The sequence below is a fragment of the Anoplopoma fimbria genome, unplaced genomic scaffold (assembly GCF_027596085.1).
Source record: "Anoplopoma fimbria isolate UVic2021 breed Golden Eagle Sablefish unplaced genomic scaffold, Afim_UVic_2022 Un_contig_13607_pilon_pilon, whole genome shotgun sequence".
Taxonomy (NCBI): Eukaryota; Metazoa; Chordata; class Actinopteri; order Perciformes; family Anoplopomatidae; genus Anoplopoma; species Anoplopoma fimbria.
Genome location: NW_026554409.1, coordinates 27,035 through 40,852, shown reverse-complemented (window position 1 = coordinate 40,852; position 13,818 = coordinate 27,035). Strand labels below are relative to the sequence as shown.

At 40.9% G+C, this 13,818-nt stretch overlaps 1 protein-coding gene across 1 annotated transcript; it reads left to right on the top strand.

Moving 5' to 3' along the window:
• Positions 1-778: 778 nt before the first annotated feature.
• Positions 779-12,338, top strand: LOC129088607 (WD repeat-containing protein 26-like; the record flags this gene model as incomplete). The annotated part of the gene is made up of 6 exons (XM_054595948.1): positions 779-898; positions 1,998-2,143; positions 7,556-7,634; positions 7,772-7,901; positions 8,150-8,344; positions 10,825-12,338. Coding segments are annotated over 6 exons (693 nt in total), but the record flags the coding sequence as incomplete, so codon positions are not given.
• Between the last annotated feature and the right edge of the window lie 1,480 nt (positions 12,339-13,818).

Here is a 13,818-nt window from a genome sequence, read left to right as displayed (position 1 = left end):
TCCGCTCCATTCAAAGTGAATGCCGTCTCTCCTAATCAGACCAGGTTTTCCCCAGAAAGTCTGCCAATTATCTACGAAGCCCACATTGTTTGCAGGACACCACCTTGACAGCCAGCGGTGGAATGATGACATGCGGCTATACATCTCATCATTGGTCAGGTTAGGGAGAGGGCCAGAGAATACTACGGAGTCTGACATAATGCTATACGATGACTATGACTTTTTGTATGACTTTTTTTGACATGCTATATTATGACTTTTGTATGACTTTTTTCGACAGGCTAATTATGACTTTTTTATGACTTTTTTCGACATGCTAAAGTATGACTTTTATATGACTTTTTTCGACATGCTATATTATGACTTTTTTTACTTAATAAATAAATAGGTAAATAAGGTTTATAGATAGCGAAATATCTGTGGAATATGGTACACATTTCTGTATTGCCTTCTGTGGATTACAAGTAATATAAACCAATAAAAACGTCCATAGTAGTGCAGCTTCAAACAAGCTGGGCTCAGTGCCTTACCAAATTTGCTCACTTTCATGTTCAAGGCACATGGACCCTGTGAATAAATGAATGCATACTGCATTCTCATTGCATTTAGTCTTTTCCAAACCCATTAGACTCTGATGGGAAAACACGCTAAAAGGTAATGTGTTTTCAGGCAGTTAAGAGGGTCATATGAAAAAAACCTGAAAATCAGTGCATTGTAGTGTTGAGTGTGTGTTGTCAGATCTTTTCAGTCATCATCCTCTCTCCGTTCTGTTGTGTAGACGGGGGAGTTACGGACAAAGATGAGTCAGTCTCATGAGGATAGCCTGACCAGCGTGGCATGGAATCCAGATGGTAAGCGCTTCGTCACCGGTGGACAGAGAGGCCAGTTCTACCAGTGTGTGAGTATCTTTCACAGCACAGAGCCCACAGACTCTGAGCATGTCCAGATCTTAAACGGGGCATTTACATCCTACACTTTGATTTGGGAAGTAAACATTTGTTGATGGCGTGAAGCACAGAAGCCAACAGCTTGCCTCGTAAGGATGATTTCAGTGTTTAAATACAGCTTGATTTTTCACAAGAGGAACCTTGAATATGTAATTGAAATGACATTCTGATATTTCAAACACTGGAGTGTACCAGTATGATCTAGGTCTTGTCTTGGCTGGTATTTAAAAATAGTTTCCAAAGTTTCATTAATGAGTTTGACCAACTCTGACTTAAAGTTCCTCACCCTTTGTATAAAGCAACTAAGAGTATCTTTAAGCAAAGTTAAGCAGGTGTAATTGTCATGTGTAGAGCAGCACTACTTCAGAGGTCCTGTGTCCTGTTGCAGATAAATTGATAATAATTGACAGTAATTGTAAGTGTTGTCTAGCATCCTTGGAGAGCTTATCCTTTGCAGGATTTTGGAAGGCTTAAGCCTGAGATAATATTCATTTAAATCAGAATTTCAATAAAGTGACAGAAGGATAGATAATTGTCGATAAAATTATAATCTGTGAAGGTCCTTCCAAAGTAAAGCAGTTTTTGTAAAATAGTTCTCTAATAGTTCAGTTTTTTCTGTTTTTCAAGAACAGAGAAGGCAGGTTTATGACCTAAAAATGAAACTGTTTCTTTTCTTTGATTTTTGAAATATTATATTAATAATTGCAACCATTAATGTTGCTTTATGGCCATTTATTCAGTGTCCCCAGTTTGAATTGGCAAGGGAGAGGGGGTAGAATGTGGATTGCTAGGGTTGTGAAAGTTCAAATGAAGAGTACCTGGACATCCACTTGACTGCTGTTCCCTACTCATTCACTCACAATAATTAATTGAGTGTTGGACCTGATAATGTCTTTAGTTTTCAGTTTTCAAGTACTGACAAACTGACTGTTTTCCAATAAAAAAGAAGATATTGACAGCAAATCAAATATGGAATGATCTGGGATTTCCCTGTCGCAGTCTGATGCTGATGGTGTTTCTGAATCCATTATGTTTCCTACTGACTCCCAGGACTTGGATGGAAACCTGCTGGACTCATGGGAAGGAGTTCGGGTGCAGTGCCTGTGGTGTCTGAGTGACAGCCGGACCGTCCTTGCATCCGACACCCACCAACGCATTCGTGGATACAACTTTGAGGACTTGACCGACAGAAACATGTAAGTCACCACCATGACTGGTAGGATGAATCCCAACACCCTCTGTACCTGCTCTTTGTAGGTGTCTGTCCATAATGTAACCAAACCTTCATTTTGGATTTTACTCCAGCCTCTAAAGCCAGACAGGGATGACGGTATGAAGCAGTGATTGCCAACCCATTTGGCTTGTGTCATTTCATCCACACAGAAAGCTTATCATACTTGACATTTGTTTTCATGGCACATGCACATAAAAAAACAGACACGTATCATATGTGTACTAAAAAGGCAGAGTAGAGCACCAGAAAAGGAGCCGGCAAGCAATCAACACACTAGACAACTTAACAAAACTGGAATAAAGAAATAACTTGACCCTTGCTAGGGATGTTAATCATTTATCAATTAACATTAAAATTAACTGATTCAAAATATGTTAACTGTCAATGCCGAAGACAGGGGACGTCTGGTGTTGCTGTCAGAAAATGTGTAGATTTGCTGTAGTGTGTGGTTGCACCATGAGGTAGAGCCTCTTACTTTTTAATGAGATGGAGATACAGGTAGAGGTGGAACAGACCATTAAGTTCAGGGTTCGGTAAGTACCTCGGTTTTGGGGTTAAGGTTAGATATGTTTTTGGTTTAGCAGGGAAAACATAATTACTAATAATAGTTATGAATACATTTTTTCCATTTGTTTTAAAAATGTAAACATTCACCAAGGACTCATTGGCCATCATTTTTCCAGTGACAGTTAAGGCACTCAATTAATAGCATATTGTCATTAAAAAATGATAAATATCTGCGGTATAAATGAAATGCTCCATCGTAAGGCTGTTGATAATTCCTGAACTACAGCTTTTACTCATTTGTACAGGGCAGGCACAACAGACTGACTATAATGCACACGTGAGGGCACATTGTATTGGGCTCAAGCACTTTGACCATAGTGTGGTGTTACACATGCAGCTGCTTTGGCTCGGTCTGAATCTGCAGTGGGAGGCTTCCTGAACGCTGTGTGGAGTAGGACCTGACTTACAGTCGTTTTTTGTTTCCTTCTGCTCATCGACACATTCGGTTGATGCCGTCGTAAAGTAAATGTTTAAAGTGTGTCCACAGATATACCAGGCTTCATTTGAAATGTCAGGATGAAGTCTGACCGAAGTGGTTGTCCATTGAGCTTTGGTAACCGGGTTAAGTCGACTGCAGGGCTGCTACAGCTACAACAACTTTACGCATACTCTAGAATTTCTGTTCCTCGTGTGCAAGTAGTTTCCACTAATGGACTATTTTGACAAATAGAGTCTATAGTATTGTTTGTCCCAGACCATCTCAGCAGTTGTTTCCAGCATAGAAAACATGTTTCTCTGCAACCAGTGAACTGCATAGGATTAAGAGGCGGAAACTAGTGCCCTCTTTTCTATTTATTGAATCATTATTGATTCTGAATTGAATTGCGGCACCAAGAATCAAATTGAATCAACAGATTACCAAAAATGCTAACTTCCTAACAAAACATTTTGTCCCTTTTTTATACAAAACATTCACAAATTTGGTTTCTTCTGCAAAATTGTGCAGCTTCTGAAAAATATAGCAAACGCGAATGGATCAAAAGTTCAGCACCCCAGGTACTTGGTTGGATATCGAGCAGTATTCTGGCATTACCTTTACACAGTGGTGTTGCCAGAATAGTAGTAGTAGTAATTATTAATTTATTTTGTATAGCCCAAAATCACAAATTACAAATTTGCCTCAGAGGGCTTTACAATCTGAACACATGCAACATCCTCTGTCCAGGGACCCGGGCTGCACAGTGGTGTAGTGGCCCCGGGACTGAAACTGGAACCTGGTTCCATAGAAGAGGAGCTTGATAACTGAAGGCTCTGGCCCCCATCCTACTTTTATATACTCTATGAACCACAAGTAACCCTGCATTGATTGAGCGCAGCTCTCTAGTTGGGTAATATGGAACTATAAGTTCCTTAAGATAAGACGGTGCCTGGCCAGTTAGAGCTTTGTAGGTGAGGATAAGAATTTTAAATTCTATTCTTGATTTAACAGAATACAAAAGATTTAAGAGACTTATCAGAGCAGCCTGATAATAACGAATTGCAGTAATCTAGTCTCGAGGTAACAAATGCATGAACTAGTTTTTCTGCATCACTTTAAGACAGGATGTGCCGGATTTTTGAAATGTGTCGTAGGTGAAAAAAGGCTGTCCTTGAGATCTGTTTTATATAAGAGTTAAAAGACAGATCCTGATCAAAGATAACTCTGAGGTTCTTAACGGTAGTGCTGGATGCCAGAGCATTGCCATCTAGAGAAACCATAACGTTAGATAATTTTTTTCGAAGGTGATCTGGGCCTAGTAGAATAACTTCAGTTTTGTCTGAGTTTAACATCAAGAAGTTGCAAGTCATCCAGGTTTTTACGTCCTTAATACCTGCTTGAAGTTTAGCAAACTGGTTGATTTCGTCTGGCTTGATCAATAAATATAATCTTTGCATAACAATGAAAGTTTGCAAGTGTTTTCCGATAATATTCCCTAAAGGAAGCATATATAAGGTGAATGAAATCAGTCCAAGAACAGACCCTTGTGGAACTTTGTGACTGACTCTGGTTTTCATCGAGGTTTCATTGTTTACATATACAAACTGAGATCGGTCTGATAAATTTGACTTAAACAAGCTAAGTGCGGTTCCTTTAATGCCTATTAGATGCTCCAATCTCTCTAATAAGATTTGATGGTCAATGGTGTTGAACGCAGCACTAAGGTCTAACAATACAAGTACAGAGACAAGTCCTTTGTCTGAAGCTATTAGAAGGTCATTCATAGTAGTAGTAGTAGTAGTAGTAGTAGTAGTAGTAGTAGTAGTAGTAGTTCAAACATGAGGAAAGGCGTCACTCAGTTTGTCTTTCTTTTCGTCTTCTTGTGCTAAAAACTCTGACCCAATACAGCCACAATGACCGAACACGACACAACAAATTGTCCCTTTCCTCCACCTCAGATCTTAATGTGGGAGAATGGTATGCCTCCAACTCCATGGCCTGATTAATGTCACCCCAGAAGCAACATAGAACTAATTGCACAGAGCTCACTCACACACTTCCAGAAGAAAAGCCGTGTCAATTGACATATATCTCAGTAACAGGATATGTGCATTCAGTGTTCAAATAGTCCTTAATCCTGTAGTATAAATCTTGTTTATAACATAATCTAGTTTGAAGTGTACACAGTTTGTCTGCATGACCAATGATTGCAGCGACATATAGTTCTAGTGGTAAGTAGAGAAGATAGATGAGGAAGCAGTTCATGGCATACAGCCTTTTAAAGAAAGATGTACCAATGTTCAGTTCTACTGTTGCATAAAACGGACAAACCAACTTTCTCATACAAACTGCAATGATGTGTGCAGAAAACCTAACTTTAGAGACAAATCTTAATGAGCAAATGAAAAACAGCATTTGTTTCTCTATGTGGTTTTAAAAGTTGTAATTAAGTTCATCTTTAAAGAAGGATCATCCTCTATAAAAAAAGTCTCAATTCAGATTCCTCTGAACAAAACTAAAAGCAGATTGCAGTTCCTTAATCGCACTCGTTTTGAGGCACTCAGATATTGATATAATGATGTCTTCTGCATACAAAAAACATTTTGTATAAATAACATTTCAACACAGATTATATGTAAATTGTAAATAAACTAGGTCCCAGTATGTATATTTCAAAATCCAGAAAATCAATCAAATCATCAAAGGCTAGTTTGTAATGTTTCCAGTCAGGATGCTTTCTACTGCTCCTCTGTAAAAGTTAACAATAACGTTTTTTTCTAAGGCAAAAAGAAAAACTGCTATTTATGAGCTTTCTTCACCAGGATGGAGATGTGTGAGGACCATGTCAGGTTGTTTGTGATGCTGACTCCTAAGAACTTAAACCTGTTAACTTACTCCACCTGACCTCCATTGATGTAGTAGACAGGGGTGTGTGTCTTCACCTTCCTTTTTCTAACATCAACAACCAGCTTCTTATTTTTAATTACGTTAAGCAGTAGATTGTTCTCTGAGCACTACTGCAAGGTTGTAGATTTCCTCTCTATATGAAGTCTCATTGTTGTTTGTAATCATGCCAATGATGGGAGTGTCATCTGCAAACTTCACAACAGAGTTCTCCTCATGTTTCAGGTAGCAGTCCTGGGTGTTCAGTGAACAGGAGGGGGCTGAACACGCAGCCCTTGGGGGCTCCAGTGTTCAACACTAGAGGGGAGGAGGTGTGGCAGCCATCAGAACTGCCTGGGGTCTGTTTGTGAAGAAGTCTAATAACCAGTTGCAGAGTGAGGTACTCAAGCAAAGTGCTAAGTTTACCATTCAGTTTCATGGGGAAGGTTGTGTTGAAGGCCTTCTCATGTAGTGTTGTTATCTTGAGAATGAGTGATGGCTGAGTGGAGAGCAGTGGAGACAGTATCCTCTGTGGAGCTGTTGGCTCTGTATGCAAACTGGCTAGGGTCCAGGCTGGCTCGATGGTGGTTTTTGATTAGCTAGAGAACCAGTTTCTCAAAGCACTTCATCAGAATGCAGTGCCCCAGGGCGATAGTCATTTTCAATGTATGGATGTTATGATGAAGCCAGGTTTCTGTAAAAATGAGGGCACAACAGTCTGAGAGCCTGAGACTTATTTCATAAATGTTATTTTCCAGCGACCCACATTAGATAGGAGCAGGCTGGGTAGTGGACTTACCTCAAGTCCAAGCTGTTTAGTCCTTATCCCGTCTCTCTTCCCCCTCTTCCTGGGACGATCACACGCTTACGATGGCATTTTGATGGCCAGTCGTCTCAAGATCCAATCCTTGTACTTTCTTTTCTGATATTGATGAGTGTATTTTAATCATATGTTGTAGCAAAGTCTGTGGGAGCTACCAGCTGCATCTTTATGCGCCGCTGTTGCCATGGCAGATTAATTTATTTGCTTGCTTCCAAAATATACATATACACTGAAGCCTTTATGTGCAGAATAGCATATAGTATAGCTTCTTAGACAAGCTAGTTAGCCTTAGCAAGCTTTGTAGCTTCGAGCTAAGTGGCAGTGTTTTTCATCAACGTGATTTTTATCAGAAGACAAAAAAAATACTTCATTTGTAGTAATTTGCTTTCACAGAATTACAATTTAGGTTGAATGAAACCACAGTGTCACAGAACAACCACCTAACATACCTTAGCCAGGGGAAAGGACAGGGGCACCAGCTAAAGAGTGAGTCAGTGTTACATACAGTATCTCGAATAAACACAGAAGTGGTTAATTGAATGGGTCGCATTGGATTTGGGAACTTAGCGTTGTGCAAGCAATACGCTTTATTTGTGACCCACGTATTTTTCAGCTGTCTGTACCGCAGTATTTGCTTTGCCTGTGGGTGATGTGGTTTTAAGACCCATGTTGTATCATTCCAGAGTGCAGGAGGACCACCCCATCATGTCTTTCACTGTTTCCAAAAATGGAAGGTTAGCTCTGCTCAATGTTGCAACTCAGGTGAGCAGCTAGTTACTTCCCCACATTCACACAACAATATACTTCCCTTTCACTTGAACTCCAGCTGGTTACTACAATATGATTTCAGGTCAGGCTTGATTTTGAAATGTGTCTCTCCATAAATGCTTTTTGTGTAGGGAGTGCACCTCTGGGACCTGCAGGACCGGGTGCTGGTGAGGAAGTACCAAGGGGTGACCCAGGGCTTCTACACCATACACTCCTGCTTCGGAGGACACAATGAAGACTTCATTGCAAGTGGCAGTGAAGGCAAGACAACATAATGTTTAGTAGAAAGCTCAGCTCAGCTGCTCTTTGTTGTGGACTCAGACAGACAGATGAAAAACATTTACACATTCATCACAGAGCTACCCCTGTGTACATTCAGCTGCGTGCAGTCTGGGGAAACATTATTCATATTTTGAGTGAACATGTCATGTCTATAATTGTTGAAGTTGCCATTTAAGTCTACGCCAATGAATTGCTAGCAGCTGATGAAGTGTCCTGTCTCCTGTCAGATCACAAAGTTTACATTTGGCACCGTCGCAGTGAGCTGCCCATCGCAGAGCTGACTGGTCATACCCGCACAGTTAACTGTGTGAGCTGGAACCCCGTCCTGCCAGGACTGCTGGCCAGCGCCTCCGACGACGGGACCGTCCGGATCTGGGGACCTGCCCCATTCTTGGATGTCCAGGACGCAGAGGGGCTCAATGGTATGAACATGAAAACTAGTATGTGTACTCAAAAGGGAAGAGGTTGGATTATCTGTCAGCCAGAGGTTGGATTTCATCAGCCTCCTCAACAGTAGGACTAGAATCCATTTCTTCTTCCTACATTTTGTTTTAAATTAACACCAGCAGTCCTCCTAAACTAAAGGACATTTCCTAATTTAAATGTTGATGAAAAAAAATTATGAATAATAAGATTCATTCTTCTAAGAATCCTTAACATGGAAAACATTGAGTAAATAAGAACATTGCAAAAAAGCATAAAATCAAGTAATACTAAATATAACAATAATTGTGCTAAGACACAATAAAAACAGTTCAAGAGAATGCTCTTCTGAAATTATGCCTTATTAAGAGAGCTTTAAATGAAAAACAGAGCTGGCCTGCCTGATCTCCAGAGTTGAGGGGTCCTGACTCCAAACAGCCGGTCTCCTCTGGTTTTAGACTCGATCTAGGAACTACTAACAGACCCCCACCCGAGGATCTAAGGCTCTTTTGGGAATAGCAGGTCACAGTCCTAGATAGGGGTTAACCCCATGCGTTCCTTAAAAGTGATCATTTCATCATCAAATATTAATATCTAACCTTAAATGTACAGATAACCAATGTAGGGATGCTTCTGTGCATTCTTTAGTTGGATCTTGTGTCTGCCTGAACAGGTTACATTGACTCAGAGAGGAATATAAACAGTCACAGTAATCTAACCGGGATGTAATAAGAGCATGGAAGAGAGTTTACATGTTCTTCTTTGCAGATAAAAAAGTTTTAGGGATGTGACAGAAGGAACAGGAAGCCACAGTCTTGTTGTTAAAGATGACGCCTCATTTCTACAGAGGACAGAAAACCCTAGGGCTACATGCACACTACTACGTTTCATTATTAAACAGCGTTTAAAACAAAAAACATCTCCATCCAGACGAGCGTTTTAGCAAGGTTTTAGAAAAATCTCCGTCCAAAACACCAGACCTGAAATCAAATGACTGGGGCTGGTAACAACGTTACACAGGAATTATCGCAATGCGTTAATAGTACAATTTAACTGCACAACAGATGCTAGCATAGACAACAAGATCTGCAACATCTGTAATTTGTTATCCAATATGAAATTAACCACTTAATTGGTATTAGATTTGAATTATAATCAAGTGGTTAGCTGTATCAACAGCAATTAAACAAATCTTTGGCCTCAGTCAGCTACTCTCAGTTCAATGACCTGCCCTTAAACCCAACTGAAACTTCTCAAAGAGCCTGTTGCTGTTCATTTAGCCAATAAAGTCTGGGCGGGTGGGGTAATTAAGTTCGGTACAAACACTCAAAAAAGTGCCTTGAATTTATCAACCAAAGGTTCAGTGATATGTTGAGGGAGGGTTCGTGGTGTGGCTAATAAGTTCAGAGATGCCAGGAGTAGTGTTTCACTTCTCACTTCAGATCTGAAAAATACTCTTTTTCATGAGTTTCCTCAGCCTTTCTGGGTTAGTGAAAGGTTTTGAAGCCCCCCATTTGCGCTTGTTTTCTTTAATGAATGGATTATATCATTAAGCCAAGCCTGAGATGACAATTTAGGCTATTTGAGCCAAAAAGGATCAACATACAGTAGAGTAACAGTAGATGGGTTGCCATTGCAAAACATACAGCACACTACAGTCTCTGCAAACAAGACTGACCGCCTTTGCCAAACTGGCCTGCTCTAAGCAGGTTAGCAGCTCAGTGCATACAGCTAAACTGTTCATATGGTCATCAATGTATATGGTGAAGGCACACCTACAGTAACCTCTCTAAAATAGCACAAACCCCTGTAGTCCAGTAATATGTGTCTTGACCTCACACAAATTGCAACAACTGTTTTGCTTTTATCGTACCCCTTAAGGTATCCTCAGGGTAGAATAAGACCAGGTCTGGGTAGAATAAGACCATGTCCAGATAGAATAGGTCCAGATCTAGGTAGAATAAGACCAGGTCTTGGTAGAACAGGACCAGGTCTGGGTAGTTTAGGTCTAGGTGGAATATGATCAGTTCTAAGTGGAATAAGACCAGGATACAAAATCTATTGAGCGCTTGAGTTGTTGTTTTTTTCAAATTTGTGTGAAGTTGACCAACATTTCGGGACAAATGCCAGGATTGTTAAAAGGTCAATGAGGGTTTCTTACCAGCATTCAGTTAGTTGCTTCTAATATTTTGTCCAGCCATTTTATTTCAATGATGGTAGACTGAATATGAGGAACAGGACACAGGATTCCTGGGTGACATTCACACCATGTGACCCAGGTGATTTTATATTCCAGCCCGGCAGCAAAAACACAAACATATCTTTTAGTGTTTGCAGTTGGTTTCTGGCTAGAACACCTCACTTATAATGAATGAAAAGAAAATCTTAAGAGCTCGTCCTGTGGAGAATTTGCAGCCTGCGGAACATGAATGAGTGAGTTAAGAATGATATGACCTCTGTCTTTTTCCTGTGCTGTCAGAATGTTGCAGCATGGACAGCTGATGATCTGCTGCTGTGATCTTGAGGAGCATTAAGACTCTTAGACACTTGAATGAATGAAGCAGGATAAGCTTTGGTCACTGGACAGCAGCTTCCTGGAGGCGGGGCCAGTGGTGCTGCATGTCAGGATGTCACAACACAGAGATGTCAGACCCAGTTACATTGTTGAGAGCAGAGCCAGCCAGATGAAGCTGGGCTCCACGACCTCCAGTATCTGACCCGCCTCCTCCTCTCGTCCGCCCCGTTCCCTCAGTACCATCCAGGACCATCCAGGACCATCTAGGACCACCCACCTCCTCTTATTTATTATCAGCTACATTATGTATTCATCAGTAGTTCACTGACTTGTGCTAGGCTGTGACGTAGAGATGCCTTGTGGAGGTTGTGTGTTATTTTGATTCAGTCCTGAAAAAGCTTCAACTTTTTTCCTCTTTCACCTCCTGAACCTTTCTAAGAGATTTGAACTATAGACATAGACATTTGATGGATGCATCATAGACATTTAAGGTTCAGTTTTTTCTTCCAGCTTTGCTTCTAACCAGTGAAGGAATAGTATATGATGAGCATGTTGCATAGGATAGCTGAGGACATTTTACACTCGCAGTATGTCCTGCTATATAATACATTGATGCCTTGTGAGAGTATACAGCTGATGTGTGGAAACCTATAGAGTTCAAAGGATTATCCTTCAACCCATTACCCATTGCATATGGATTATCTGTGTAGATCCTTCAAGCCATCGGCGTGGATATCCCCTTTATTTTGCTGTGACATCTTTGCTCTCTTTACAATTGCTCTTTTGTTTCAGTTTCCATTGAAGCCTGTTGGTTACATTGTTACATGTTTTAAATTTAACTTATTACTGTTTTAACTTGTTTTTTATTTACTACAATGGGAAAGAAACACTCCCTGATTTCTTACTGTATCCAGTAGAGCCCCCAAAATCCCAGCTCAACTGTGAGCTTTGGCTGTTGTTATTGTTTAGTTTCATATTATCAACAAATCCAATGAAAAGACCTGAACCAACAATGTGTTCGTCTGTTTGTCGGAATGTTCTGAGATCTCTACCCTGTCTCTCAGAACCCATTGGTTCCTACTGAAGATGTAAAGCTTTGAGCCCTTTTTTTAAACGTGTCTTTAGTCATTTCCGAACGCAGCTGGTTACTGTGGTTTGTAACAAACATTACTCAGAAAGGAGGATTAATCCACATTTGGGGCTCTGGTGAGTATTTGTGCAGCAGGATGGTGTGTGTGGGATTGAGTCAAATTAAAGTTCTGTGAGTGTGTTCATGGTAACGAAGGAACATGTGACCCAGTGCAACCGTGTAACTCGTGTGTTTGAATGGTTTGTGGAGAACGAAAAGGAGCTCTCTCGCACAGAGGAAGAAGATCTAGCAGCCATTGATATACACACACAATTTAGGACGGTACTTTTTACTGGGAAGGTCTGTGCATGAGATTTGTTCATGATATACAGTGGGTACGGAAAGTATTCAGACCTTTAAATTTTTCACCCTTTGTTTCATTGCAGCCATTTGCTAAAATCGAAAAAGTTCATTTTTTTTTTCTCATTGATGTACACTCAGCAACCCATCTTGACAGAAAAAAACAGAAATGTAGAACTTTTTGCAAATTTATAAAAAAACAAAACTGAAATATCACATGGTCATAAGTATTCAGACCCTTTGCTCAGTATTGAGTAGAAGCACCCTTTTGAGCTAGTACAGCCATGAGTCTTCTTGGGAATGATGCAACAAGTTTCTCACACCTGGATTTGGGGATCCTCTGCCATTCTTCCTTGCAGATCCTCTCCAGTTCTGTCAGGTTGGATGGTGAACGTTGGTGGACAGCCATTTTCAGGTCTCTCCAGAGATGCTCAATTGGGTTTAGGTCAGGGCTCTGGCTGGGCCAGTCAAGAATGGTCACAGACTTGTTCCGAAGCCACTCCTTTGTTATTTTAGCTGTGTGCTTCGGGTCATTGTCTTGTTGGAAGGTGAACCTTCGGCCCAGTCTGAGGTCCTGAGCACTCTGGAGGAGGTTTTCTTCCAGGATATCTCTGTACTTGGCCGCATTCATCTTTCCTTCAATTGCAACCAGTCGTCCTGTCCCTGCAGCTGAAAAACACCCCCATAGCATGATGCTGCCACCACCATGTTTCACTGTTGGGATTGTATTGGGCAGGTGATGAGCAGTGCCTGGTTTTCTCCACACATACCGCTTAGAATTAACGCCAAAAAGTTCAATCTTGGTCTCATCAGACCAGAGAATCTTATTTCTCATAGTTTGGGAGTCCTCCATGTGTTTTTTGGCAAACTCTATGCGGGCTTTCATATGTCTTGCACTGAGGAGAGGCTTCCGTCGGGCCACTCTGCCATAAAGCCCCGACTGGTGGAGGGCTGCAGTGATAGTTGACTTTGTGGAACTTTCTCCCATCTCCCTACTGCATCTCTGGAGCTCAGCCACAGTGATCTTTGGGTTCTTCTTTACCTCTCTCACCAAGGCTCTTCTCCCACGATTGCTCAGTTTGGCTGGACGGCCAGGTCTAGGAAGAGTTCTGGTCATCCCATACTTCTTCCATTTAAGGATTATGGAGGCCACTGTGCTCTTAGGAACCTTGAGTGCTTCTTTTGTAACCTTGGCCAGATCTGTGCCTTGCCACAATTCTGTCTCTGAGCTCCTTGGGCAGTTCCTTCGACCTCATGATTCTCATTTGTTCTGACATGCACTGTGAGCTGTAAGGTCTTATATAGACAGGTGTGTGCCTTTCCTAATCAAGTCCAATCAGTTTAATTAAACACAGCTGGACTCCAATGAAGGAGTAGAACCATCTCAAGGATCAGAAGAAATGGACAGCATGTGAGTTAAATATGAGTGTCACAGCAAAGGGTCTGAATACTTATGACCATGTGATATTTCAGTTTTTCTTTTTTAATAAATTTGCAAAAAGTTCTACATTTCTGTTTTTTTTCTGTCA